At 51.6% G+C, this 27793-nt stretch overlaps 1 protein-coding gene and 21 non-coding genes across 22 annotated transcripts in view; all 22 read left to right on the forward strand.

Annotated features, from left to right (window-relative positions):
- The window catches only part of TRNAL-AAG (transfer RNA leucine (anticodon AAG)), an 82-nt gene extending 11 nt beyond the window's left edge, over positions 1-71 (forward strand). The window contains exon 1 of the tRNA in view: positions 1-71. This exon is cut by the window's left edge and continues 11 nt beyond it. This is a non-coding gene — a tRNA (tRNA-Leu).
- Positions 72-822: 751 nt separating this feature from the next.
- On the forward strand, positions 823-904 carry TRNAL-AAG (transfer RNA leucine (anticodon AAG)). Its single transcript has one exon. It is a non-coding gene; the product is annotated as a tRNA-Leu (tRNA).
- Positions 905-1240: 336 nt separating this feature from the next.
- Positions 1241-1322, forward strand: TRNAL-AAG (transfer RNA leucine (anticodon AAG)). The gene has a single exon. It is a non-coding gene; the product is annotated as a tRNA-Leu (tRNA).
- A 755-nt stretch (positions 1323-2077) lies between these two features.
- TRNAL-AAG (transfer RNA leucine (anticodon AAG)) lies at positions 2078-2159 on the forward strand. The gene has a single exon. It is a non-coding gene; the product is annotated as a tRNA-Leu (tRNA).
- A 752-nt stretch (positions 2160-2911) lies between these two features.
- On the forward strand, positions 2912-2993 carry TRNAL-UAG (transfer RNA leucine (anticodon UAG)). The gene has a single exon. It is a non-coding gene; the product is annotated as a tRNA-Leu (tRNA).
- A 336-nt stretch (positions 2994-3329) lies between these two features.
- Positions 3330-3411, forward strand: TRNAL-UAG (transfer RNA leucine (anticodon UAG)). The gene has a single exon. It is a non-coding gene; the product is annotated as a tRNA-Leu (tRNA).
- Positions 3412-3747: 336 nt separating this feature from the next.
- TRNAL-AAG (transfer RNA leucine (anticodon AAG)) lies at positions 3748-3829 on the forward strand. The gene has a single exon. It is a non-coding gene; the product is annotated as a tRNA-Leu (tRNA).
- A 337-nt stretch (positions 3830-4166) lies between these two features.
- Positions 4167-4248, forward strand: TRNAL-AAG (transfer RNA leucine (anticodon AAG)). The gene has a single exon. It is a non-coding gene; the product is annotated as a tRNA-Leu (tRNA).
- Positions 4249-4584: 336 nt separating this feature from the next.
- Positions 4585-4666, forward strand: TRNAL-UAG (transfer RNA leucine (anticodon UAG)). The gene has a single exon. It is a non-coding gene; the product is annotated as a tRNA-Leu (tRNA).
- A 753-nt stretch (positions 4667-5419) lies between these two features.
- On the forward strand, positions 5420-5501 carry TRNAL-UAG (transfer RNA leucine (anticodon UAG)). The gene has a single exon. It is a non-coding gene; the product is annotated as a tRNA-Leu (tRNA).
- A 337-nt stretch (positions 5502-5838) lies between these two features.
- Positions 5839-5920, forward strand: TRNAL-UAG (transfer RNA leucine (anticodon UAG)). The gene has a single exon. It is a non-coding gene; the product is annotated as a tRNA-Leu (tRNA).
- A 336-nt stretch (positions 5921-6256) lies between these two features.
- TRNAL-AAG (transfer RNA leucine (anticodon AAG)) lies at positions 6257-6338 on the forward strand. The gene has a single exon. It is a non-coding gene; the product is annotated as a tRNA-Leu (tRNA).
- A 337-nt stretch (positions 6339-6675) lies between these two features.
- On the forward strand, positions 6676-6757 carry TRNAL-UAG (transfer RNA leucine (anticodon UAG)). The gene has a single exon. It is a non-coding gene; the product is annotated as a tRNA-Leu (tRNA).
- A 336-nt stretch (positions 6758-7093) lies between these two features.
- Positions 7094-7175, forward strand: TRNAL-AAG (transfer RNA leucine (anticodon AAG)). Its single transcript has one exon. It is a non-coding gene; the product is annotated as a tRNA-Leu (tRNA).
- A 337-nt stretch (positions 7176-7512) lies between these two features.
- Positions 7513-7594, forward strand: TRNAL-AAG (transfer RNA leucine (anticodon AAG)). Its single transcript has one exon. It is a non-coding gene; the product is annotated as a tRNA-Leu (tRNA).
- Positions 7595-7930: 336 nt separating this feature from the next.
- On the forward strand, positions 7931-8013 carry TRNAL-UAG (transfer RNA leucine (anticodon UAG)). Its single transcript has one exon. It is a non-coding gene; the product is annotated as a tRNA-Leu (tRNA).
- A 337-nt stretch (positions 8014-8350) lies between these two features.
- Positions 8351-8432, forward strand: TRNAL-AAG (transfer RNA leucine (anticodon AAG)). Its single transcript has one exon. It is a non-coding gene; the product is annotated as a tRNA-Leu (tRNA).
- Positions 8433-10465: 2033 nt separating this feature from the next.
- GUCY1B1 (guanylate cyclase 1 soluble subunit beta 1) overlaps positions 10466-27793 on the forward strand; it is a 48939-nt gene continuing 31611 nt past the window's right edge. Inside the window, exons 1-3 of the mRNA XM_078618949.1 lie at positions 10466-10696; positions 11576-11684; positions 19614-19770. Of these exons, the coding sequence (XP_078475075.1) occupies positions 10466-10696; positions 11576-11684; positions 19614-19770 (497 nt within the window). The remainder of the gene's footprint in view (positions 10697-11575; positions 11685-19613; positions 19771-27793) is intronic.
- Positions 16406-16487, forward strand: TRNAL-UAG (transfer RNA leucine (anticodon UAG)). The gene has a single exon. It is a non-coding gene; the product is annotated as a tRNA-Leu (tRNA).
- Positions 16955-17036, forward strand: TRNAL-AAG (transfer RNA leucine (anticodon AAG)). Its single transcript has one exon. It is a non-coding gene; the product is annotated as a tRNA-Leu (tRNA).
- Positions 18010-18091, forward strand: TRNAL-UAG (transfer RNA leucine (anticodon UAG)). The gene has a single exon. It is a non-coding gene; the product is annotated as a tRNA-Leu (tRNA).
- On the forward strand, positions 25645-25726 carry TRNAL-AAG (transfer RNA leucine (anticodon AAG)). The gene has a single exon. It is a non-coding gene; the product is annotated as a tRNA-Leu (tRNA).

Genomic DNA, 27793 nt, shown 5'->3' on the forward strand with positions numbered 1-27793 from the left:
CGAGCGGTCTAAGGCACTGGATTAAGGCTCCAGTCTCTTTGGAGTCGTGGGTTCAAATCCCACCGCTGCCAAATCTTGTTTAATGTAAAACACAACCTGCCAAATATTTGTTTTAGCTTCGACACAATTAAAATCATTTCACGACAAGCTCCTGGTGATGATGCCCATTGGCCATTTCTGGAAGCGCTTCGAACGTATTAGTAAAGGGGCCGGGTGGACGTTTGTGCCGAATTAAGTCTCTGCATTCTTTGGAGTTTTGGGTTCAAATCCCGCCGGTACCAACTGCCTTTTTTTACGTAATGACGACCTTAAAAATGTGTTTCAGCCACGACGCTTTGAATACAATTTTCCCACTAGTTATTGGTGATGATGCCCCTTTGCGATTTCTGTTGCTGCATTCAATGACCAGGTAGCGTGGCCGAGCGGTCTAAGGCGCTGGATTAAGGCTCCAGTCTCTTTAGAGGCGTGGGTTCATATCCCACAGCTGCCAAATCTTGTTTTATGTAAAACACAACCTGCAAAATATTTGTTTTAGCTTCGACACAATAAAAATCATTTCACGACAAGCTCCTGGTGATGATGCCCATTGGCGATTTCTGGAAGCGCTTCGAACGTATTGGTAAAGGGGCCGGGTGGACGTTGGTGCCGAATTAAGTCTCTGCATTCTTTGGAGGTTTGGGTTCAAATCCCGCCGGTATCAACTGCCTTACGGGATGACGAACTTAAAAAGGTGTTTCAGCCACGACGCTTTTAATACAATTTTCCCACTAGCTATTGGTGATGATGCCCCTTTGCGATTAATGTTGCTGCTGTCAATGACCAGGTAGCGTGGCCGAGCAGTCTAAGGCGCTGGATTAAGGCTCCAGTCTCTTTGGAGGCGTGGGTTCAAATCCCACCGCTGCCAAATCTTGTTTTATGTAAATCACAACCTGCAAAATATTTGTTTTAGCTTCGACACAATTAAAATCATTTCACGACAAGCTCCTGGTGATGATGCCCATTGGCCATTTCTGGAAGCGCTTCGAACGTATTGGTAAAGGGGCAGGGTGGACGTTTGTGCCGAATTAAGTCTCTGCATTCTTTGGAGGTTTGGGTTCAAATCCCGCCGGTACCAACTGCCTTTTTTACGTAATGACGACCTTAAAAATGTGTTTCAGCCACGACGCTTTGAATACAATTGTCCCACTAGTTATTGGTGATGATGCCCCTTTGCGATTTCTGTTGCTGCAGTCAATGACCAGGTAGCGTGGCCGAGCGGTCTAAGGCGCTGGATTAAGGCTCCAGTCTCTTTGGAGGCGTGGATTCAAATCCCACCGCTGCCAAACCTTGTTTTATGTAAAACACAACCTGCAACATATTTGTTTTCGCTTCGACACAATTAAAATCATTTCACGACAAGCTCCTGGTGATGATGCCCATTGGCCATTTCTGGAAGCGCTCGAACATATTGGTAAAGGGGCCGGGTGGACGTTTGTGCCGAATTAAGTCTCTGCATTCTATGGAGGTTTGGGTTCAAATCCCGCCGGTTCCAACTGACTTTTTTACGTAATGACGACCTTAGAAATGTGTTTCAGCCACGACGCTTTGAATACAATTTTCCCACTAGCTATTGGTGATGATGCCCCTTTGCGATTTCTGTTGCTGCTGTCACTGACCAGGTAGCGTGGCCGAGCGGTCTAGTGCGCTGGATTAAGGCTCCAGTCTCTTTGGAGGCGTGGGTTCAAATCCCACCGCTGCCAAATCTTGTTTAATGTAAAACACAAACTGCAAAATATTTGTTTTAGCTTCGACACTATTAAAATAATTTCACGACAAGCTCCTGGTGATGATGCCCATTGGCCATTTCTGGAAGCGCTTCGAACGTATTGGTAATGGGGCCGGGTGGACGTTTGTGCCGAATTAAGACTCTGCATTCTTTGGAGGTTTGGGTTCAAATCCCGCCGGTACCAACTGACTTTTTTTCACGTAATGACGTCCTTAAAAATATGTTTCAGCCACGACGCTTTGAATACAATTTTCCCACTAGCTATTGGTGATGATGCCCCTTTGCGATTTCTGTTGCTGCAGTCAATGACCAGGTAGCGTGGCCGAGCGGTCTAAGGCGCTGGATTAAGGCTCCAGTCTCTTTTGAGGCATGGGTTCAAATCCCACTGCTGCCAAATCTTGTTTTATGTAAAACACAACTTGCAAAATATTTGTTTTAGCTTCGACACAATTAAAATCATTTCACGACAAGCTCCTGGTGATGATGCCCATTGGCCATTTCTGGAAGCGCTCGAACATATTGGTAAAGGGGCCGGGTGGTCGTTGGTGCCGAATTAAGGCTCTGCATTCTTTGGAGGTTTGGGTTCAAATCCCGCCGGTACCAACTGCCTTTTTTAAGGAATGACGAACTTAAAAATGTGTTTCAACCACGACGCTTTTAATACAACTTTAACACTAGCATTTGATGACGATGCCCCTTTGCGAGTTCTGTTGCTGCTGTCAATGACCAGGTAGCGTGGCCGAGCGGTCTAAGGCGCTGGATTTAGCCTCCAGTCTCTTTGGAGGCGTGGGTTCAAATCTCTCCACTGCAAAATCTTGTTTTATGTAAAACACAACCTGCAAAATATTTGTTTTAGCTTCGACACAATTAAAATCAATTCACGATAAGCTCCTGGTGATGATGCCCATTGGCCATTTCTGGAAGCGCTTCGAACGTATTGGTAAAGGGGCCGGGTGGACGTTTGTACCGAATTAAGTCTCTGCATTCTTTGGAGGTTTGGGTTCAAATCCCGCAGGTACCAACTGCCTTTTTAAGGAATGATGAACTTAAAAAGGTGTTTCAGCCACGACGCTTTTAATACAATATTCCCACTAGCTATTGGTGATGATGCCTCTTTGCGTTTTCTGTTGCTGCTGTCAATGACCAGGTAGCGTGGCCGAGCGGTCTAAGGCGCTGGATTTAGGCTCCAGTCTCTTTGGAGGCGTGGGTTCAAATCCCACCGCTGCCAAATCTTATTTTATGTAAAACACAACATGGAAAATATTTGTTTTAGCTTCGACACAATTTAAATCATTTCACGACAAGCTCCTGGTGATGATGCCCATTGGCCATTTCTGGAAGCGCTTCGAACGTATTGGTAAATGGGCGGGTGGACGTTTGTGCCGTATTAAGTCTCTGCATTCTATGGTGGTTTGGGTTCAAATCCCGCTGGTTCCAACTGACTTTTTTTACGTAATGACGACCTTAGAAATGTGTTTCAGCCACGACGCTTTGAATACAATTTTCCCACTAGCTATTGGTGATGATGCCCCTTTGCGTTTTCTATTGCTGCTGTCAATGACCAGGTAGCGTGGCCGAGTGGTCTAAGGCGCTGGATTTAGGCTCCAGTCGCTTTGGAGGCGTGGGTTCAAATCCCACCGCTGCCAAATCTTGTTTTATGTAAAACACAACCTGCAAAATATTTGTTTTAGCTTCGACACAATTAAAATCATTTCACGACAAGCTCCTGGTGATGATGCCCATTTTCCATTTCTGGAAGCGCTTCGAACGTATTGGTAAAGGGGCCGGGTGGACGTTTGTGCCGAATTAAGTCTCTGCATTCTTTGGAGGTTTGGGTTCATATCCAGCCGGTACCAACTGGCTTTTTTACGGAATGACGAACTTAAAAATGTGTTTCAGCCACGACGCTTTGAATACAATTTTCCCACTAGCTATTGGTGATGATGCCCCTTTGCGATTTCTGTTGCTGCTGTCAATGACCAGGTAGCGTGGCCGAGCGGTCTAAGGCGCAGGATTAAGGCTCCAGTCTCTTTGGAGGCGTGGGTTCAAATCCCACCGCTGCCAAATCTTGTTTTATGTAAAACACAACCTGCAAAATATTTGTTTTAGCTTCGACACAATTAAAATCATTTCACGACAAGCTCCTGGTGATGATGCCCATTGGATATATCTGGAAGCGCTTCGAACGTATTGGTAAAGGGGCCGGGTGGACGTTTGTGCCGAATTAAGTCTCTGCATTCTTTGGAGGTTTGGGTTCAAATCCCGCCGGTACCAACTGCCTTTTTTTACGTAATGACGACCTTAAAAATGTGTTTCAGCCACGACGCTTTGAATACAATTTTCCCACTAGTTATTGGTGATGATGCCCCTTTGCGATTTCTGTTGCTGCAGTCAATGACCAGGTAGCGTGGCCGAGCGGTCTAAGGCGCTGGATTAAGGCGCCAGTCTCTTTGGAGGCGTGGGTTCAAATCCCACCGCTGCCAAACCTTGTTTTATGTAAAACACAACCTGCAAAATATTTGTTTTAGCTTCGACACAATTAAAATCATTTCACGACAAGCTCCTGGTGATGATGCCCATTGGCCATTTCTGGAAGCGCTCGAACATATTGGTAAAGGGGCCGGGTGGACGTTTGTGCCGAATTAAGTCTCTGCATTCTTTGGAGGTTTGGGTTCAAATCCCGCCGGTACCAAATGCCTTTTTTTACGTAATGGCGAACTTAAAAAGGTGTTTCAGCCACGACGCTTTTAATACAATTTTCCCACTAGCTATTGGTGATGATGCCTCTTTGCGTTTTCTGTTGCTGCTGTCAAAGACCAGGTAGCGTGGCCGAGCGGTCTAAGGTGCTGGATTTAGGCTCCAGTCTCTTTGGAGGCGTGGGTTCAAATCCCACCGCTGCCAATTCTTGTTTTATGTAAAACACAACCTGCAAAATATTTGTTTTAGCTTCGACACAATTAAAATCATTTCACGACAAGCTCCTGGTGATGATGCCCATTGGCGATTTCTGGAAGCGCTTCGAACATATTGGTAAAGGGGCCGGGTGGTCGTTGGTGCCGAATTAAGGCTCTGCATTCTTTGGAGGTTTGGGTTCAAATCCCGCCGGTACCAACTGCCTTTTTTAAGGAATGACGAACTTAAAAATGTGTTTCAACCACGACGCTTTTAATACAACTTTAACACTAGCATTTGATGACGATGCCCCTTTGCGATTTCTGTTGCTGCTGTCAATGACCAGGTAGCGTGGCCGAGCGGTCTAAGGCGCTGGATTTAGCCTCCAGTCTCTTTGGAGGCGTGGGTTCAAATCTCTCCACTGCCAAATCTTGTTTTATGTAAAACACAACCTGCAAAATATTTGTTTTAGCTTCGACACAATTAAAATCAATTCACGATAAGCTCCTGGTGATGATGCCCATTGGCCATTTCTGGAAGCGCTTCGAATGTATTGGTAAAGGGGCCGGGTGGACGTTTGTACCGAATTAAGTCTCTGCATTCTTTGGAGGTTTGGGTTCAAATCCCGCAGGTACCAACTGCCTTTTTAAGGAATGATGAACTTAAAAAGGTGTTTCAGCCACGACGCTTTTAATACAATATTCCCACTAGCTATTGGTGATGATGCCTCTTTGCGTTTTCTGTTGCTGCTGTCAATGACCAGGTAGCGTGGCCGAGCGGTCTAAGGCGCTGGATTTAGGCTCCAGTCTCTTTGGAGGCGTGGGTTCAAATCCCACCGCTGCCAAATCTTGTTTTATGTAAAACACAACATGGAAAATATTTGTTTTAGCTTCGACACAATTTAAATCATTTCACGACAAGCTCCTGGTGATGATGCCCATTGGCCATTTCTGGAAGCGCTTCGAACGTATTGGTAAAGGGGCGGGTGGACGTTTGTGCCGAATTAAGTCTCTGCATTCTATGGAGGTTTGGGTTCAAATCCCGCTGGTTCCAACTGACTTTTTTTTACGTAATGACGACCTTAGAAATGTGTTTCAGCCACGACGCTTTGAATACAATTTTCCCACTAGCTATTGGTGACGATGCCCCTTTGCGTTTTCTGTTGCTGCTGTCAATGACCAGGTAGCGTGGCCGAGTGGTCTAAGGCGCTGGATTTAGGCTCCAGTCTCTTTGGAGGCGTGGGTTCAAATCCCACCGCTGCCAAATCTTGTTTTATGTAAAACACAACCTGCAAAATATTTGTTTTAGCTTCGACACAATTAAAATCATTTCACGACAAGCTCCTGGTGATGATGCCCATTTTCCATTTCTGGAAGCGCTTCGAACGTATTGGTAAAGGGGCCGGGTGGACGTTTGTGCCGAATTAAGTCTCTGCATTCTTTGGAGGTTTGGGTTCATATCCAGCCGGTACCAACTGGCTTTTTTACGGAATGACGAACTTAAAAATGTGTTTCAGCCACGACGCTTTGAATACAATTTTCCCACTAGCTATTGGTGATGATGCCCCTTTGCGATTTCTGTTGCTGCTGTCAATGACCAGGTAGCGTGGCCGAGCGGTCTAAGGCGCTGGATTAAGGCTCCAGTCTCTTTGGAGGCGTGGGTTCAAATCCCACCGCTGCCAAATCTTGTTTTATGTAAAACACAACATGGAAAATATTTGTTTTAGCTTCGACACAATTTAAATCATTTCACGACAAGCTCCTGGTGATGATGCCCATTGGCCATTTCTGGAAGCGCTTCGAACGTATTGGTAAAGGGGCGGGTGGACGTTTGTGCCGATTTAAGTCTCTGCATTCTATGGAGGTTTGGGTTCAAATCCCCCTGGTTCCAACTGACTTTTTTTTACGTAATGACGACCTTAGAAATGTGTTTCAGCCACGACGCTTTGAATACAATTTTCCCACTAGCTATTGGTGACGATGCCCCTTTGCGTTTTCTGTTGCTGCTGTCAATGACCAGGTAGCGTGGCCGAGTGGTCTAAGGCGCTGGATTTAGGCTCCAGTCTCTTTGGAGGCGTGGGTTCAAATCCCACCGCTGCCAAGTCTTGTTTTATGTAAAACACAACCTGCAAAATATTTGTTTTAGCTTCGACACAATTAAAATCATTTCACGACAAGCTCCTGGTGATGATGCCCATTTTCCATTTCTGGAAGCGCTTCGAACGTATTGGTAAAGGGGCCGGGTGGACGTTTGTGCCGAATTAAGTCTCTGCATTCTTTGGAGGTTTGGGTTCATATCCAGCCTGTACCAACTGGCTTTTTTACGGAATGACGAACTTAAAAATGTGTTTCAGCCACGACGCTTTGAATACAATTTTCCCACTAGCTATTGGTGATGATGCCCCTTTGCGATTTCTGTTGCTGCTGTCAATGACCAGGTAGCGTGGCCGAGCGGTCTAAGGCGCTGGATTAAGGCTCCAGTCTCTTTGGAGGCGTGGGTTCAAATCCCACCGCTGCCAAATCTTGTTTTATGTAAAACACAACCTGCAAAATATTTGTTTTAGCTTCGACACAATTAAAATCATTTCACGACAAGCTCCTGGTGATGATGCCCATTGGATATATCTGGAAGCGCTTCGAACGTATTGGTAAAGGGGCCGGGTGGACGTTTGTGCCGAATTAAGTCTCTGCATTCTTTGGAGGTTTGGGTTCAAATCCCGCCGGTACCAACTGCCTTTTTTTACGTAATGACGACCTTAAAAATGTGTTTCAGCCACGACGCTTTGAATACAATTTTCCCACTAGTTATTGGTGATGATGCCCCTTTGCGATTTCTGTTGCTGCAGTCAATGACCAGGTAGCGTGGCCGAGCGGTCTAAGGCGCTGGACTAAGGCTCCAGTCTCTTTGGATGCGTGGGTTCAAATCCCACCGCTGCCAAACCTTGTTTTATGTAAAACACAACCTGCAAAATATTTGTTTTAGCTTCGACACAATTAAAATCATTTCACGACAAGCTCCTGGTGATGATGCCCATTGGCCATTTCTGGAAGCGCTCGAACATATTGGTAAAGGGGCCGTGTGGACGTTTGTGCCGAATTAAGTCTCTGCATTCTTTGGAGGTTTGGGTTCAAATCCCGCCGGTACCAACTGCCTTTTTTTACGTAATGGCGAACTTTAAAAGGTGTTTCAGCCACGACGCTTTTAATACAATTTTCCCACTAGCTATTGGTGATGATGCCTCTTTGCGTTTTCTGTTGCTGCTGTCAATGACCAGGTAGCGTGGCCGAGCGGTCTAAGGTGCTGGATTTAGGCTCCAGTCTCTTTGGTAGGCGTGGGTTCAAATCCCACCGCTGCCAAATCTTGTTTTATGTAAAACACAACCTGCAAAATATTTGTTTTAGCTTCGACACAATTAAAATCATTTCACGACAAGCTCCTGGTGATGATGCCCATTGGCGATTTCTAGAAGCGCTTCGAACATATTGGTAAAGGGGCCGGGTGGACGTTGGTGCCGAATTAAGTCTCTGCATTCTTTGGAGGTTTGGGTTTAAATCCCGCCGGTACCAACTGCCTTTTTTTACGTAATGACGACCTTAAAAATGTGTTTCAGCCACGACGCTTTGAATACAATTTTCCCACTAGTTATTGGTGATGATGCCCCTTTGTGATTTCTGTTGCTGCATTTAATGACCAGGTAGCGTGGCCGAGCGGTCTAAGGCGCTGGATTAAGGCTCCAGTCTCTTTGGAGGCGTGGGTTCAAATCCCACCGCTGCCAAACTTTGTTTTATGTCAAACACAACCTGCAAAATATTTGTTTTAGCTTCGACACAATTAAAATCATTTCACGACAAGCTCCTGGTGATGATGCCAATTGGCCATTTCGAACATATTGGTAAATGGGCCGGGTGGACGTTTGTGCCGAATTAATTCTCTGCATTCTTTGGAGGTTTGGGTTCAAATCCCGCCGGTATCAACTGCCTTTTTTACGGAATGACGAACAAAAAACGAGCCAGTTTGTAAGTGGGGGAGTTGATTGTAGAGACAATTCGGACGAAGAGGTGTATCTTCTTTATGTATCTTTGGCAAGCCGTACAATCTTGGTGGCCTGGCTGCAGAAGGTTTCAACGAGAACTGTTTGGTCTGATCAATTAATGCGGTTGAAGCAGAAATGATTTTTTTCTTTTTGTCTGAAATCCTACGGCCTTTCACTGGAAAAACCACCTCTGCGGTACAAAACTCTACTGACCTGGTATCGACAATCAAGGGGAATTACCTGTCCCCAGACGACCTGCTTGTCAGTTTTGATGTGGTTTCCTTGTTCACCAAGGTTCCTGTGCCTGACACCATCGCAATCATTGAAGACTTGGTTCATTAAGGAATGAATGCTGGGGTACCCCCCCTGGTGAGACACTGCTTAACCAATACATACTTCACCTGGAATGGAACCTTCTACAAGCAAACTGAGGGCACCCCAATGGGCTCCTCCCTATCTCTGGTTGTAGCCAACATTTTCATGGAGAAATTTGAGACTGACGCCATCCAGACTGCCAATCTACACCCGACCTTATGGAAGAGATACGTAGATTACACTTTTGAAGTCGAAAAAGATGGCAAGCTACCCTTTTTAGATGTCTTAATTAAAAGGAGACCTGATGGTTCAATGAGCCATTCTGTCTACAGGAAAGCCACCCATACGGATGCCTACCTAAAACCGGATTCCCACCACCATCCATCCCAGAAGAACTCCCTCATCAAGACTCTATACCATAGAGCCCAATGCATCTCCGACCAGGAACACATTGCCAGTGAACTCAAACACGTACGCAAAGCTCTTAAGGCTAATGGTTACTCCGACTACACAATCCGCAAGGCCATCACTCCAACCGTCAAGAAGGATCCTGCTGAGGAGCCTTTCAAAACCATCACCTTACCCTACATTGCTGGGGTCACAAAAAAGATCTCCAAAATCCTGATTAAACACAAGATTCAGGTACGATTCAACACAGTACATAAAATCCGTGATCTGGTTCCGTCTGTAAAAGACGTGGTTCCAGACATACAGTACCCTGGCGTCTACAAACTAAGTTGCCTCTGTGGTAGCAGTTACATTGGAGAAACCAAATGACATGTCTCGGACCGCATCCGTGAACATAAAGCTGACCTGAAACACGGTAGGACAAACACCTCAGCCGTGGCAGATCACTGTTACAATTCAGTGGGTTCACATGACATTGACTTCTCCAAGACAGAGGTTCTCTGCAAGCCATCTGGCTACCATGAGAGATTCGTTCATGAGGCGATCCACATATACAAACACAGAGACAATTTCAACTGAGAAGATGGATTCTGGCTCAGCAATCATTGGAAGGACGTAATAAACCACTTCGGATCTTAACTGATTGTTGTTCACGTTTATGGTGACTTTCAGGAAGGGGAAAGGGGAGTTGAGTGAAATACGAGGAGGCCACGCTGGGCAAGACGGAGAGTGTGGCGCGGTTGCCACGCGGTGGGAGACGTCAGACGAAGAGAGCTAACGGGGCAGTGAGAGGCTAGCTGTGAAAGGGGCAGCATTGACGCTAGATAGCGGAGCAGCGGTGTGGCTGCAAGGATTGCCTGACGGGGCAGCAGTGAGTGCATATTGGAGCAGCAGGGAGACTGCACAACGGAGCAGCCGAGGGCTGTGGAGAGGTCGTCGAGCGGGACGCGGGCCTGAGCGAGACGCCGTGGTATGGAGATTCAATAAAGGACAACGGAGATCGACATCTGAGAGAGAGTCCTTTATTACATTGGTGTCAGAAGTGAAACGGCATGTCAAAACAGCTCAGGAAGAAGACCGTCCCTGCACCATCTTCGGCAACATCTTCCGACGACGACCTCCCTCCAGTGGTGGCGCTACCCACGATGGAGGAGGAAAGTGGAGCGGGGACGAGCAGGGTTCCAGCCATGCAGGACGTGGCCGCCTCGGTGGGCCCATCCGCGCGACTGGACGCTGACGATGGATGGCGACAGGTGGCGGCGCAACTAGAGGCGCTGAAGACGGTACTGGCGTAATTGTGCGTCCTCGTCACGCCGGCGACGACTTCGGGGAGGCCCAACGAGGAACAACGGGCCGGGGCCTTGCCGTTGCCGTCAGCCCTCCCGACCACGCGGCACGAAGACGCCATCTTGGGCGTGGCCGAGGAAGAATGGCGGGAAGCCGCCATCTTGCGCCCTCCGCCGCGGGACACGTTGCGGAGCGACGCCATCTTGTCGCTGCCGCGCGTGTCACCATCTGAGGAGGACGGAGGAGCAAGAACCCGCAGCCGTCATTTAACAACGGTCAAAGAATTTTCAATCGGCGGCGATTGGAGCGCATTCGTCTGCCGTTTTCAAGCGGCCGTACGCTCCGCCATGTGGACGGACGCGGAGGCCCTGGAAGTCTTACCAACACTTCTCGACGACGAGTCTGTCCGCTTCTTCCGCTCCATCAAGGCCGACAAGAAGAAGACGCTGCAGGGTGTCTTCGAGCAGATGGCGGATGCGTACGAGCCTCCGGACGACGCCCATCAGAGATTTGTTCAGCGCCAACGGGCGCCTGATGAATCGCCAGTGGCCTACAGAGGCGCAGTTCTGGAACTGGCGATGGCGGCATACCCCGAGACGGAGCCCGATTTGTTGGAGCCCCTCGTGTTGGGCAAGATGCTCGAATTATCTAGAGACCTTGGGATCCCCATGCCGGTGTGCAGCCATGATAAATTGACGTCCCGTGCTGTGGCTAAGTGCTTGGACGCTCAATTTAATCTCCGACGCTGGAAGCAGGTGTCGGCTTGGACGGGGGGGCCCGTCGATGAAGACGGTGCTACGGGGTGGGATCCTACAAAGGCGATTTACGTTCCTGACGACAAGGGACCGCAGGGGTTGACGGCCGCCTCCGCCCAGTGGCCTGCTCGGGAAGGGACGGGGCCGAGGTCCGCGCCACCGGCGCGGGAGCGTCGGGACAGAGGGGGTGCCGCGCGTCGGAACGACGTCGAGTACTTCCGCTGTGGCCGTAAGGGCCACTTCGCAAGGGACTGCTGGGCTCGCATCCCGGGGCCGCCCCAGCAGGAGGCCTCGACCACGGACGCCGCACGAAAAGACCCACCAGTACAGGCAAGTTGGTGCGCACCAGACACCCGGCAAGGCCTGTCACCTCATGCATCACCATCGCCGCGCGGTCCGTGTGTCGTTAACAACAAGGTGCCTCCAGTTGACCCGGGTCGCTCGCTGACGCAATGGCGCCGATTGGCACGCAGGGTAGTTGCGGCCGCTACGGGGTCGTCCACGGTACCGGGTTCCATTCAGGGGGTCGAGGTGCGTATTTTGGTGGACTCCGGTGCGTCCGCGACCATTATTTCGGATGTCATTTTTCATCTTTTGGGCATTCCGCCAGGGAAAGTGCGAGCGGTTTATGATTCATGCATAGCGGCGAATGGGGGAAGTATGGGCATTGTGGGCCAGGTGGATGCCAACATAACCATCGGGGGGGTGTCGGCTTCAGGGACCGTGTTGATCTCTAGGTCCCTCGCGGTGCCCTGTTTGTTGGGGACTGATTTCCTGGCAAAAATGCCCATTCAAATAAGGATTGATCAAAACTGCATTGAATTACCTGGGGGGCGTAAAATTTCGTTCCTACCGTCGCCATGGGGCCGGTCTGCCCCTATTTGCCAGGTGCAGGCACTGTCCGAGGTATCTGTTGACATTCCACCTGGTTCGCAGATGCTTATCTAGTTGAGATATCGGAAGCCAGTACCTGGCGTTGAGGGAGCGGCGGGGGTTCTGTTATCGCCATCCACGGCTATAACGGGCGGCTCGGCGCTGGTTGGGGCACAAACAATTGTCCGGCCGGGCCAGCCCCCGTTCTTACAGGTGCTAAATGGGAGTGCAGAGAATGTCAGTGTCCCGGCCGGAACGGTTGTGGCTCACGCCACGACCGCGTTCACGACCCATGACAACCGGGTCTGCCGGGACATGGTAGGGGGGGTTTCGGGGCCAATGGGGCAGGATGACCGTTGGGTTGCCGAGTTATGCGGGGAGAATTCGTCCCTGACCAGAGAGCAACGGTCCGTGCTTTGCGCGCTGTTGCTAAGTTATTCCGACATGTTCAGCTCGGATGATTTTGACTTGGGACGCACCTCCCTGCTTTCCCACCACATTGAGACGGGGGATGCCGCTCCGATTCGGTTGAACTCGCATCGGTTGAGCCCGACGGAGCGGGATCAGGTTCGCGGGGCAGTGGAGGACATGCTAGCCGCTGATATTATATCCCCGTCTAACAGTCCATGGGGCGCGCCGGTGGTCCTTGTGAAAAAGAAGGATGGGAAACTGCGATTTTGCGTCGATTTTCGTAAATTGAATAATGTGTCCGTTGCAGACGCGTACCCATTTCCGCGTATGGATGATTCCCTCGATGCCTTGTCTGGGGCGAAGTTTTTTTCAACATTGGATCTCTCTTCGGGATTCTGGCAGCTTCCCCTTGACGAGTCTTCGAGGGAAAAGACAGCTTTTCGCACGCCGCAGGGACTGTTTCAGTTGAATTGCCTTCCGATGGGCTTGAATGCGGCTCCAGCCACTTTTCAGCGGTTGATGGAGCTGGTGTTAACGGGTCTGCAGTGGGAGACATGTTTGATTTATTTAGACGATGTCATCGTCTTTAACCGCACATTTGACGAAAATTTGCAGAGATTGGAGACGGTTTTTGCTAGGATGCGCTCCGCAAATTTAAAATTCAAACCGAAAAAGTGTCACCTACTGCAACGATCCGTGCGTTATTTGGGACACATAGTCAGTGCGGACGGGGTGGCCACGGACCCGGAGAAGACGGCATGCGTCCGTAACTGGCCAACCCCGGCCTCGGTTGGGGACGTCCGTCGCTTCTTGGGGTTCGCCTCATATTATCGCAGGTTCGTCCCGAACTTTGATATGATCGCTAGGCCCTTGCACCTCCTTACAGGTAAAGGTCGGAGGTTCAGTTGGGGTCCGCCGGAGGAAGCGGCGTTTCAGGGCATACGCGATCGGTTGGTGACGGCGCCGACATTGGACTATCCGGATTTCGATAGACCGTTTATTCTGGATACGGACGCTAGTGACACTGGGATTGGGGCCGTTCTGTCACAGTCCAAAGGCGGTGAAGAGCGCGTGGTGGCCTATTGTAGCCGTGTACTGTCCCCGGCAGAAACCCGCTACTGTGTCACTCGCCGCGAATTATTGGCTATTGTCCATTTTCTCCGCCAATATCGGCCGTATCTTTACGGCCGCTCATTTATTGTGCGCACGGACCATGCGGCTCTACAATACGCCCTGAGGGTTGACCAACCATCTGGCCAACTGGCACGATGGTTGGAGACCCTGCAGGAATTTTCATTCGACATACAATATCGGAAGGGGTCGCGTCATGCGAATGCGGACGCACTCTCCAGATTACCGCAGGGGTCCCCTTGCGCTTGCGCGTCGGGTACCAATAGGTGTACGCCGGTTCAGCTACCCCCTCGGCCTGTCGTGTCAGCTGTCGAGATGCCTGGGGCTCCGGTGTGCCCAGGACCGGCCGATGGGATTCTGAACCTGCCGCGCTCGGTATGGATTCGCGAACAATTGCTTGATGACTCGTTGGGGGCTTTACGGAGTCAGGCTGTGAAGGGAGCGGGGAAATTGCTGTCCGGTGGGACGCCAGGGGCCGCTCTCCGGGATGGGTTGCTCATGTGGAGAGAGGGATTGCATGACCGCTGGCGTCTGGTGGTACCGTCGTCGCTACGTTACGAATTGATTCGGACTCTGCACAGCGACACTTTGTTACATCTCGGGGTGCAGAAGACTTTGTTAACATTACAGCATGACTACTTCTGGCACGGCATGACGACGGATGTCGTCGGACACATTCGGGCGTGTCCCGAGTGTGCCCGGTGGAAGCCGCCTAAAAACCCTTACGTGCTGCTGGTGCAGTCTCGAATCAACGAGTTGGTGGCGCTGGATATTTTGGGACCTTTCTCGCCATCCGCTAGGGTTAATAAATATTTGCTGGTCGGGGTGGAATATCTTTCACGCTGGCCGATGGCTTGGCCCTTACCTGACCAGTCGGCGGCGTCTATCACGGACGCCTTCCTATTTGGATATGTGATGGACAAGGGGGCACCGGAGAGGCTACTCACGGATCAGGGGTGAAATTTTTCTTCCAAATTGTTGGCGGAAGTGTACGCTGCTCTGGGAACCAAGAAGGTTCGTACGTCTTCTTACCACCCGCAGACGGATGGCATGGTGGAACGCCTTAATCGGACGCTGTCGGCCATGCTATGTCACACGGTTGATGAGAAACAAGCTGATTGGGACTTGCATATACCTGGGGTACTCTCCGCATATCGGATGACGCCTCATGCGTCCACTGGGTATTCTCCATTTTTTCTCATGTACGGCCGCGAGAATGTGCCGCTGGTGGAAGTACAGCTGAGTACGGGGGCGAAGGGTCCTGTTAAACCTCTCCCTGAATATATTCAGGACACGGTTCGACGCGTCGCCGAGGCATGGGAGGGGGCCCGGTTGGCTACTGCCAAGGCTCAAGCGCGAAACGAGCGTTGCGCCCGACGCTCGACCGGTACATGCCCCTGGCGAGTGGGGGACATGGCATGGCTGCACTGCCCGCAGGTGCGGCCGGGGACCTCCCCTAAGCTTCATAAACCATGGCAGGGGCCGGTTAAGCTTATTGAAGTCCCTAACCCGCAATCCGCAAGGGTTCGGTTCGGATCGCAGCGCTGGTATGTTCATACGTCTAGGCTGAAGCCCTACATGGTCCCGCGGATGGATGCGTCATCCCCTGATGTTGCCTTGCCGGTGTCTGTTGCGCCCGACGCACCTCCGCCCTTGCCTGTTGACTCTGCAAGCGCGCCTGTCGTGCCTTCTACAGACAAACCAGCCGTTACGCAGGCGGATGTGGCGAATCCTGCTCTGGGTGGGCCTACCACGGCGACGGGGCCACTTGGCCCCGCTGCCCTTCCAACCCCACCACAGACACGGTTGCCGGAGACCCCGGACTTGGGTCTCCCTGGGGGACGGGACCTTGGCGTTGAAGGGCCTCCAACAGCGGCGGGCGGTTCTACTCCCGTCGATCTTAAGACCCCGTCGCGTTCTCGGTCCGTGGGGGTACCGCCGCCCGTTCGGGATGGGCCGGCGACCCGCACGCATTCCAAATCCTTTTCCTTTCGTTGACTGTTATTGTTCTTGTTATCGTTTTATACTCTCCGTTGTCCAGTGATGCCAGATGGTTCCAATATTGCTCGCATTATTTTTGTTTTGTAATTGTTGCAGCCGGGGACGGCTGGGTTTTCATTAGGGGGGGGGGGGGTCGTGTAATGCGAGCAAGGATTGAGGGGGGGTGGAGTCTGGGTCACGTGGGGAGTGGGTGGAGTTAGGGTCACGTGGGGGAGAGGATTTAGGGAGAGAACCGGAAGGGGAAAGGGGAGTTGAGACGGAGTGAAATACGAGGAGGCAACGCTGGGCAAGACAGAGAGTGAGGCGCGGTTGCCACGCGATGGGAGACGTCGACACCGACGGCCATCGGTGTCAGACGAAGAGAGCTAACGGGGCAGTGAGAGGCTAGCTGTGAAAGGGCAGCAGTGACGCCTTCTTTTTACGGAATGACAAACTTAAAAATGTGCTTCAGCCACGAAACTTTTAATGCAACTTTAACACGAGTTATTGGTGATGATGCCTATTTGTGATTGCAGGTGCTGCTGCTCACCTCCAGGTAGTGTGGCCGAGCGGTCTAAGGCGCTGGATTTAGGCTCCAGTCTCTTTGGAGGCGTGGGTTCGAATCCCACCACTGCCAAACAACTGTTTTAATATAAAACGCCACCGGCAAAATATGTTTTTAGCCACTGCACTATTAAAATAAATTCAAGACATGCGACCGGTAATTATTCCCATTGGCCATTACTGGTATTGTTCCTACAAATAGGTAACGGGACTGAGCAGGCAAAGGTGCTGAATTAAGGATTCTCTTTTTTCGGTGTAGTGGGTTCAAATCCCACCAGTTCCAACAGACTTCTGTTTTACATAAAGTCTGCCTGAAAAATGCGGTTCAGTCACGATGTTTTTATATAATTTTAAGACGAGCTTTCGGTTGTGATGCCAATTGACTATTTGTGGTATTGCTTCTAACATTGGTAACGGGGCCGGGTGGTCGACCAAGTCTCCACTTTCTGTACTTCAGCCACGAAGCTTTTAATGCAACTTTAACACCAGCTATTGGTGATGATGCCCATTTGCGATTTCTGTTGCTGCTGTTGACGACCAGGTAGCGTGGCCGAGCGGTCTAAGGCGCTGGATTAAGGCTCCAGTCTCCTTGGAGGCGTGTGTTCAAATCTCACCGCTGCCAAAGCTTCCTTTTATATAAAACACATCCTGCAAAATATGTTTTTTTTTAGCTTCGACACTATTAAAATAGTTTCACGACAAGCTACTGGTGATGATGCCAATTGGCCATTTCTGGTAGTGCTTGTAACATCTGGTTCAAGACGCCGGGTCGTTGACGGTGCCGAATTTAATCTCCATTTTCTTTGGAGGCATGGGTTCAAATCCCCCCTCTGCCAAAACTTATTTTAATATAAAATGCAACCTGCAAAATATGTTTTTTAACCACAACACGATTAAAATAAGTTACTGACGACCTGCTGGTGATGATGCCCATTGACTATTTTTGTTGGTGCTTTTACCGATCAGATAGCTTGGCCGAGTGGTCTAAGATGCTGGATAGAGGCTCTCGTCTCTTCTGAGGTGTGAGTTCCTCCCTCACCACTGCCAACGCTTATTTTTAAACAAAAAAACACCTGCAAAATATGTTTTTAGCCACGACACTATACCATACTTTCCAAAATTGCTACTGGTGATGATGCCCATTGGCTATGTCTGGTGTTGGGTTTGGGGAATAGTCAGCCTTGCCTCGCGATCTAAGGAACTGGATTTAGGCATTTGTTGCTTGGGATGCGTGGGTGCAGATCCCACTGCTGCCAAAGATTGTTTTTACATAACACACAACGTGCAAAGTATGTTTTTTTATCTTCTACACTGAAACAAATATTTCACGACAAGCCACTGGTGATGATGCCCATTGGATATTTGTGGTATTGCTTCTAACATTGGTAATGGGCCCCGGTGGTCGAAGGTATCGAATTAAGTCTCAACTTTCTTGTGGAAGCGTGGGTTCAAATCCCGCCTGTACCAACCGCCTCCTTTTTACAGAATGACGAACTTAAAAATGTGCTTCAGCCACGAAGCTTTTAATGCAACTTTAACACGAGCTATTGGTGATGATGCCTATTTGTGATTGCTGGTGCTGCTGCTCACCTCCAGGTAGTGTGGCCGAGCGGTCTAAGGCGCTGGATTTAGGCTCCAGTCTCTTTGGAGGCGTGGGTTCGAATCCCACCACTGCCAAACAACTGTTTTAATATAGAACGCCACCGGCAAAATATGTTTTTAGCCACTGCACTATTAAAATAAATTCAAGACATGCGACCGGTAATTATTCCCATTGGCCATTTCTGGTATTGTTCCTACAAATTGGTATTGGGACTGAGCAGGCAAAGGTGCTGAATTAAGGATTCTCTTTTTTCGGTGTAGTGGGTTCAAATCCCACCAGTTCCAACAGACTTCTGTTTTACATAAAGACTGCCTGAAAAATGCGTTTCAATCACGATGTTTTCATATAATTTTAAGACGAGCTTTCGGTTGTGATGCCCATTGACTATTTGTGGTATTGCTTCTAACATTGGTAACGTGGCCGGGTGGTCGACCAAGTCTCCACTTTCTGTGGAGGCTTGGTTTCGAATACAGTCTCCACTTCCTGTGGAGGTGTAGTGGTGATACGCGCTGGTAGTAAGGATCGTGTGGCAGAGCGTGGGGATTGGTTATGTGTGCTGGCACAAGAAGGGATCGTGTGGCAGCGCGTGATGATTGGTCGGTTAGGGTGGGTGCTCGCATCGCGGTCCGCATAGGCTCCGTCTCCTTGGAGCGGAGGGTTATATAAGGCGGTGCGCGCGGGCGCTCGGGGAGAAGTTGGTGACCAGTGAAGACGGAAGACGGAGGAGGAAGAGATAGGGCCCTGAGACACCTAGTCCCGCTGTCCTTGTAGGGACCGGGGCCCTGTGTGGCTCAGAGGCGGGACCTTGGGACCCGGGGGCCGGACGTCCGTGTGAGGACCGGGCCACGGGACCCAGTGGTCGTGATCCGTACCCAAGCTGGGGTGGGTCTAGAGGTTCCCCCGGATGCTACGGGGCTGGAATGCCCGTGTGTGTGTAGCCGGGTGGAACGTGTAGCGTGAGCAGTAGTTACCACCCGTGTCAGGTGGAACGTGTAGCATGAGCAGTAGTTACCACCCGTGTCAGGTGGAACGTGTAGCGTGAGCTGTAGAGACAACACGTGTTATTGTGACAACCCAAGTGTGAATAAAGTGTGCTACCCGTCAAGTGGTTTCCCGCCGTAGTTTACTATACTTCAACTGGCGTCAGGAGTGAAAGTCTTCCAGGCATGGATACCAGGAAGACTCATCAGACTCACGAGATTGACCGCGAGGATAACCACGACGACGCGGGCCAGCAGGCATTGGGGGGAGAAGAGGAGGAGATGCCTGCGCCACAGGACCCCTCATGGCCGCCAGACGAGCGGCTGGGGGCTGATGCCGGACTCCGCGAGGCGCACTCCCGCCTGGCGGAGCTGCTACTCGCCGCGGCGTCCATCCTGGCGGAGATCACCACGTCGGGAGTTGCGGGGACGTCGGCGGACATTCAAAAGACTCGCCTCGCTGATTCCCGCCAAAATGACTTTGCAGTTCCCGCCATTTCTACCGAGCAGACATCTTTTGGCGGGAATGGCGAGCACCACGTGTCGGGGGTCCTCCAAGCGCGGCCGCTTACGTCATCGGCGCGCGCTGTGGGCCGCCATCTTCCACCTACCATAGGGGCCGCCATATTGCAGACCGACGGTGCGGCGGGGGAGAGCCACGTGGCGGAGGACGACATCATCTTCCAGCAACGCCTTCCCACGCTGACAGCCTTCAAGGCGGACGGCGGGGACTGGGGCGCATTCCAACGGAGGTTCCTGGCGCATCAAGAGATGTCGGCCTGGTCCGACGCTACGGCGCTGCGGGCACTGCCGGCCATGTTGGACGACGACGCGCTCGCGGCCTTCGGGTCCGCATCGAGATCGGCGCGCTCCACGCTCAAGGCTGCGCTGGGCCTCATGGCCAAAGTTTACGGCCCACCTTCGGCCTGCCGCCACCTATTTTACGGCCGACGGAAGGCGGACACGGAGACCGCGCTCGCCTACCGCACGGCGTTGCTGGCCCTCGCCGATGCCGCGTTCCCTCATATGGACGAGGAGGGGCAGAACGCTATGGTTTTGGAACAACTGCTCAAGTTGGCACAGGACCTGGGGGTCCCCATCAACACAGCCGACGAAGTGGATATATGTTCGTTGCGTGTTGCAACGAGTATTCAAGCGCACGAGGTCCTGCAGCGGAAACAAGTGGTCGTCTGCACTGCTGCCGGGATCTCAGCTCCGGGCCCGGTGGTCACCGAGCCCCAGGTCGTTCGCCCACGGGAGGAGGCGTTCACGGCTGCACGACCGGGGGATTGGAGGTCGTTGGGTCGCTCGCTACTGCGATCGACCCGCAAGCTGGAGCAACCGAGACCTCCGACGTCCCTCATCACGTGTTACAACTACGGCCTTCGGGGCCACGTGGCGTCCGGGTGCCGCGCTCCACGTCAGCGCGCCATGGGACCTCGGCTGGACGACGACCACGGCCCCAAGTCGTCCCACCTACCCCCGGCAAGTCGCGGCACTTCACATGCTCGGCCTACATACACGACACACATGGGCCCTCGCTTTGCGGCGGAGGATGGGCGATTGGGGTTCGGGGTATCGGTTCGGAGAGGGGGGTTCGTACGGGGCGATGGGGACATTAAATGGTCCGAGTTGGGCCACAGAATTGTGGCTGCGGCGGTGGGTTCGTCGGTCGTTACGGGTTTCATAGACGGGGTCGAGGTCAGGGTGTTGGTGGACACGGGAGCGTCGGCCACTATAATTTCAGACCTCATTTATAACATTCTCCCCGTCCAATGTCGACCTCTGCTTCCGGTGGACGTGCCATTTTACGCGGCAAATGGGGGCTCATTGGGTATTATTGGTCAGATTCGGGCGTCCATTTCCATAGGTGATATTAAATTGGCGGGACCTATTTTCGTCTCCTCTTCCTTAGCGGTTCCTTATCTGTTGGGTACAGATTTTTTGGCTAAGATGCCCATTAAAATTCTCGTGGATCAACGTTGTATTGAGCTGCCATCGGGTCGCCGTATTTATTTTTTGTCTAACCCTACTGAAATACGGACGGCGTGCGCGACGATCCAAGCGCTAGCGACACAGACGGTGCACGTGCCCCCGGGTTCGCAGATGTTGATACCCCTCCGGTTGCGGAAGCCGTTGGGTGGGGAGACTGCGGGACAAGGCGTGCTTTTGGCTCCATCGAATAGAGCTGTCGGGGGTCTGGATTTGGCGATGGCTCAAACGTTGGTTCGGGCTGACGGGGACCCGTTCGTTATGGTGTTAAACGCGGGTTCTAGGCCGGCCATTATTCCGCAGGGCACCGTGCTTGCTCACGCGGCATGGGTCCCTGCGGAAGAGCGCCTTGTTGCACATGTTGATCCCGTCCCGGCGCAGAAAATTGCATCGGGTGGTGACCTTGAATGGGTCGATTCGCTGTGTGCGGACTCGAGTGATTTGTCAAGGGTGCAATTGGGTGCGCTGCGCGCTCTGCTGATCGAATTTTCCGATGTGTTCAGCACGCACAAATATGATATTGGGTGCATGGACCTGTTACGCCACCACATTGAAACAGGCGATGCAGCACCAGTCCGGCAGAATCCCTTCCGGCTGAGTCCTGCCGAGAAGGAACACGTTCAATCGGCCGTCAATGACATGCTGACGGCCGACATTATTTCGCCCTTATCCAGTCCGTGGGGAGCACCTATCATTCTGGTTAAAAAGCAAGACGGCTCCTTGCGATTTTGTGTGGATTTCCGTCGCCTGAATAAAATTTCCATGGCCGACGCGTATCCGCTCCCCAGGATGGACGAGTCCCTGGACGCATTGTCCGGGGCGCGGTATTTTTCTACACTTGACTTACTGTCGGGATTCTGGCAGCTGCCACTCGACGATGAGTCTAAACCTAAGACTGCATTCCGGACCCCAGGGTGCCTGTTCCAGTTTAATCGGTTGCCCATGGGACTCCACTCCGCTCCCGCGACGTTTCAGCGCCTTATGGAATTGGTTTTGTCGGGTTTGCAATGGGATACTTGCTTAATTTATCTTGACGATGTCATTGTTTTCAGTAAAACCTTTGAGGAACACCTCCAGCGATTAAGAGGGGTGTTCTTGCGGATGCGTTCGGCTAAGTTAAAGTTCAAACCGGCGAAATGCCACCTTCTGCGAAAATCCGTAAGGTACTTGGGCCACATTGTCGATTCTTCAGGGATCTCCACCGATCCCGCGAAGACAAACTGTGTCAGTTCATGGCCAACGCCCACGTCGGTTTCTGAGGTCCGCAGCTTCATTGGTTTTGCGTCATACTACCGCCGATTCGTGGAGCATTTCGCCACCATTGCCAAACCCTTGCACGCTCTAACAGCCAAAGGAGTCAGGTTTCGATGGGGGCCAGAGGAGGAGGCCGCGTTCTGCTCTCTTCAGGACGCCTTGGTGGGTGCCCCGCCCTTACGTTACCCTGACTTTATGAGTCCCTTCTTGCTGGATACTGATGCTAGTAACACGGGCATTGGGGGTGTGCTCTCACAGGTCGTTGGGGGAGTTGAACGGGTGGTTGCCTATGGTAGCAGGGTTTTGTCGCCTGCGGAACAGCGCTACTGCGTCACCCGTCGCGAGTTGCTGGCTATTGTTTTTTTTGTGCAGCAATTTCGGCCTTATCTCTATGGCCGTCATTTTACGGTCCGGACGGACCACGCGGCGCTTCAGTATTCATTGAGGGTCGCCCAGCCCTCGGGCCAATTGTCACGGTGGTTGGAAGTCCTCCAGGACTATCAATTTACGACCACTTACCGTAAGGGGTTGCGCCACACCAACGCGCATGCCCTGTCGCGGTTGTCGCCTAGTCCTGAATGTGCGTGCTTGATGGGGTCGGCGCGCTGTAAACCGCCAGGTGCTGTGCCCGAGAGTGAGTTGGTCGCGGCCACGAATGCGCCGATGGTTGACGTTCCCGCTAATCCTACGGGCAGGGACTCGCTACTCTCACTGTCTCTCGTTGAGTGGGGCCGACTCCAGATGGCTGACAGCTCCCTGCTCGCGTTGCGTCGTAGGGCGGGGGGTCCCGGGGAGGGTCGAACACGGGCTGGCTCCTGGCTGCACAAGCAGGGCCTGCTAATGAGGTGGGACAATATGTCCCGGCGTCACGCACTCGTCGTGCCTTACGCTATGCGGGGCAAAGTTGTTTTGGCTGCACACGAACGCCTCTTACATCTGGGGGTAAACAAAACGCTTGCCCTGATCCAGCGGGACTATTATTGGCCGGGGATGGGGAGCGATGTGGTCAATATACTGAAGGGGTGTGTGGATTGCGCCAAACGGAAACCACCGCCCGTTGCGCCGAATCCACCGCTGCAGTTTATTCAGGTCTCGCGCACCAACGAGCTCGTTGCGCTGGATATTTTGGGGCCTTTTCCTGTCACGCCTAGGGGTAACAAGTACCTGTTGGTTGGTGTGGAATACTTTACCCGATGGCCTATGGCGTGGCCACTCACCAACCAGTCAGCGGCGGCCGTGACGGATGCTTTTGTCCAAGGCTACGTCTTGGACAAGGGGGCTCCCGAACGCTTGCTGACCGACCAGGGAAAGAATTTTTCGAGTAAATTGCTGCAGGAGGTGTGCGACCTTTTGGGTACTAAAAAGGTGCGTACCTCCCCGTACCACCCACAGACTGACGGGATGGTGGAGCGACTCCACAGGACCTTAACCTTCATGTTGTGCCAGCAGGTGTGCGAGGCACAGGTTGACTGGGACTTGCAGGTCCCGGGGGTCCTCGCCGCGTATAGAATGGCCCCCCACGCAGCTACGGGGTTTTCCCCATTTTATCTGATGTATGGTCGGGAGGCCGATCCGCCCATGGAGACTCAGCTGGGACTTTCCGCGCCACGGCCCAATTACAAATTGGCCGTCCATATTAAATTTAACATTGCAAAACTCGCCGAGGCACGGGAGGCCGCACGGCTTAATTCAAGATCTCGGCAAGTCGCCAACGAGCGCTTGCGTGCACGGAAGGTGTCCGTGCACGGTTGGAAACCGGGCGATAAGGCCTGGCTGCACTGCCCTCATGCACCTTTGGCTACGTCACCTAAATTGTTGAGGCCATGGCGGGGACCCGTGGAGGTCGTGCGGGTTGCACGCCCCCAGTGTGTTCAGATAAAATGGGGAAAGCGCCGGTGGTACGTTCACCCCTCCCGGCTTAAACCGTTCTCGCCACCATATGGCCTTCCTTTGTGTCGTGATGACCGAGTAGGTGATGTGACCGACGACCCGGGAAGGGGGATTTCTTCGCCTGATCCTCACATGTTTTCGCCTGATCCGCTCCCAGGTGTCCGGGAACTGACAGCTGCCGACCACCGGCGACCGGATCCCCGGGGCACGGCCGGTTCTTCCAGGCCCGAACCGTGCCTTCCTGGGCTGCCGGTGCCACCGGACGGTCGACAGCGTCTCGTCCCGTACGACGGACCGGCCAGGCGGACTCGCGCTAGGTCGCGCAACTTTTCCTGACCGAATAAATGGGGTGGGGATGCGGGCAGACGCGGCCGGAGCATCTCGTCGCTTCGTTCCCCGTCCGCTCGACCACTTTATCACCCGTTCAAGGAGCGTGCGGAAGGGGGATCGGTAGTCAAGGAGACACTGGACACGTTTTTTTCGGAATAACTTTATTGTGTTGCTCGTCGGTTTGTACATAGGTTGTTGTTGTGTTGTGTTGTTGTGTTGTCTTGTTGTGTTGTGTTGTTGTGTTGTCTTGTTGTGTTGTGTTGTTGTTTTGCGTTGTTGTTGTGTTACGGGGCACACTTCGGGAGTGGGGTTTTTTTTTGTTGGTTTGTTGTTGGTTGGCAGCCTGGCCGGCTGCGAGCTATGTGGGGGGGGGGGGTGATGTAGTGGTGATACGCGCTGGTAGTAAGGATCGTGTGGCAGCGCGTGGTGATTGGTTATGTGCGCTGGCACAAGAAGGGATCGTGTGGCAGCGCGTGATGATTGGTCGGTTAGGGTGGGTGCTCGCATCGCGGTCCGCATAGGCTCCATCTCCTTGGAGCGGAGGGTTATATAAGGCGGTGTGCGCGGGCGCTCGGGGAGAAGTTGGTGACCAGTGAAGACGGAAGACGGAGGAGGAAGAGATAGGGCCCTGAGACACCTAGTCCCGCTGTCCTTGTAGGGACCGGGGCCCTGTGTGGCTCAGAGGCGGGACCTTGGGACCCGGGGGCCGGACGTCCGTGTGAGGACCGGGCCACGGGACCCAGTGGTCGTGATCCGTACCCAAGCTGGGGTGGGTCTAGAGGATCCCCCGGATGCTACGGAGGCTGGAATGCCCGTGTGTGTGTAGCCGGGTGGAACGTGTAGCGTGAGCAGTAGTTACCACGCGTGTCAGGTGGAACGTGTAGCGTGAGCAGTAGTTACCACTCGTGTCAGGTGGAACGTGTAGCGTGAGCTGTAGAGACAACACGTGTTATTGTGACAACCCAAGTGTGAATAAAGTGTGCTACCCGTCAAGTGGTTTCCCGCCGTAGTTTACTATACTTCAGAGGCGTGGGCTCAAATCCCGCTAGTACCAAGTGCCTTCTTTTTACGGAATGACAAACTTAAAAATGTGCTTCAGCCACGAAGCTTTTAATGCAACTTTAACACGAGCTATTGGTGATGATGCCCTTTTGTGATTTCTATTGCAGGTAGCGTGACCAGGTAGCGTGGCCGAGCGGTCTAAGGCGCTGGATTAAGGCTCCAGTCTCTTCGGAGGCGTGGGTTCAAATCCCACCGCTGCCAAAGCTTCTTTTATATAAAACACATCCTGCAAAATATGTTTTTAGTTTCACGACAAGCTACTGGTGATGATGCCAATTGGCCATTTCTGGTAGTGCTTGTAACATCTGGTTCAAGACGCCGGGTCGTCGACTGTGCCGAATTTGATCTCCATTTTCTTTGGAGGCTTGGGTTCAAATCCCCCCTCTGCCAAAACTTATTTTAATATAAAATGCAACCTGCAAAATATGTTTTTTAACCACAACACGATTAAAATAAGTTACTGACGAGCTGCTGGTGATGATGCCCATTGACCATTTTTGTTGGTGCTTTTACCGACCAGATAGCTTGGCCGAGTGGTCTAAGATGCTGGATAGAGGCTCTCGTCTCTTCTGAGGTGTGAGTTCCTCCCTCACCACTGCCAACGCATATTTTAAAACAAAAAAAACACCTGCAAAATATGTTTTTAGCCACGACACTAATACCATACTTTCCAAAATTGCTACTGGTGATGATGCCCATTGGCTATGTCTGGTGTTGGGTTTGGGGAATAGTCAGCCTTGCCTCGCGATCTAAGGAACTGGATTTAGGCATCTCTTGCTTGGGATGCGTGGGTGCAGATCCCACTGCTGCCAAAGATTGTTTTTACATAACACACAACGTGCAAAGTATGTTTTTTTTATCTTCTACACTGAAACAAATATTTCACGACAAGCTACTGGTGATGATGCCCATTGGATATTTGTGGTATTGCTTCTAACATTGGTAATGGACACCGGTGGTCGAAGGTATCGAATTAAGTCTCAACTTTCTTGTGGAAGCGTGGGTTCAAATCCCGCCGGTACCAACCGCCTCCTTTTCACAGAATGACGAACTAAAAAATGTGTTTCAACCGTGAAGCTTTTAGTCAAATTTTAACACCAGCTATTGGTGATGATGCCCATTTGTGATTTCTGGTGTTGTTGTTAACGGCAAGGTAGTGTGGCCGAGCGGTCTAAGGCGTGGGCTCAAATCTCGCCAGTACCAAGTGCCTTCTTTTTACGGAATGACAAGCTTAAAAATGTGCTTCAGCCACGAAGCTTTTAATGCCACTTTAACACGAGCTATTGGCGATGATGCCTATGTGCGATTTCTGTTGCAGCTGTTGCCGACCAGGTAGCGTGGCCCAGTGGTCTAAGGCGCTGGATTAAGGCTCCAGCCTCTTTGGAGGCGTGGATTCAAATCCCACCGCTGCCAAAGCATCTTTTTATATAAAACACATCCTGCAAAATATGTTTTTTTTTAGCTTCGACACTATTAAAATAGTTTCACGACAATCTACTGGTGATTATGCCAATTGGCCATTTCTGGTAGTGTTTGTAACATCTGGTTCAAAACGCCGGGTGGTCGACGGTGCCAAATTTGATCTCCATTTTCTTTGGAGGCATAGGTTCAAATCCCCCCTCTGCCAAAACTTATTTTAATATAAAATGCAACCTGCAAAATATGTTTTTGAACCACAACACGATTAAAATTAGTTACCGACGAGCTGCTGGTGACGATGCCCATTGACCATTTTTGTTGGTGCTTTTACCGACCAGATAGCTTGGCCGAGTGGTCTAAGATGCTGTATAGAGGCTCTCGTCTCTTCTGAGGGGTGAGTTCCACCCTCACCACTGCCAATGCTTATTTTAAAACAAAAAAAACACCTGCAAAATGTGTTTTTAGCCACGACACTAATACCATACTTTCCAAAATTGCTACTGGCGATGATGCCCATTGGCTATGTCTGGTGTTGGGTTTGGGGAATAGTCAGCCTTGCCTCGCGATCTAAGGAACTGGATTTAGGCATCTGTTGCTTGGGATGCGTGGGTGCAGATCCCACTGCTGCCAAAGATTGTTTTTACATAACACACAACGTGCAAAGTATGTTTTTTTTTATCTTCTACACTGAAACAAATATTTCACGACAAGCTACTGGTGATGATGCCCATTGGATATTTGTGGTATTGCTTCTAACATTGGTAATGGGCCCCGGTGGTCGAAGGTATCGAATTAAGTCTCAACTTTCTTGTGGAAGCGTGGGTTAAAATCCCGCCGGTACCAACCGCC

This window comes from Lampetra planeri, chromosome 60 (genome assembly GCF_965212315.1).
Source record: "Lampetra planeri chromosome 60, kcLamPlan1.2.h2, whole genome shotgun sequence".
Taxonomy (NCBI): Eukaryota; Metazoa; Chordata; class Hyperoartia; order Petromyzontiformes; family Petromyzontidae; genus Lampetra; species Lampetra planeri.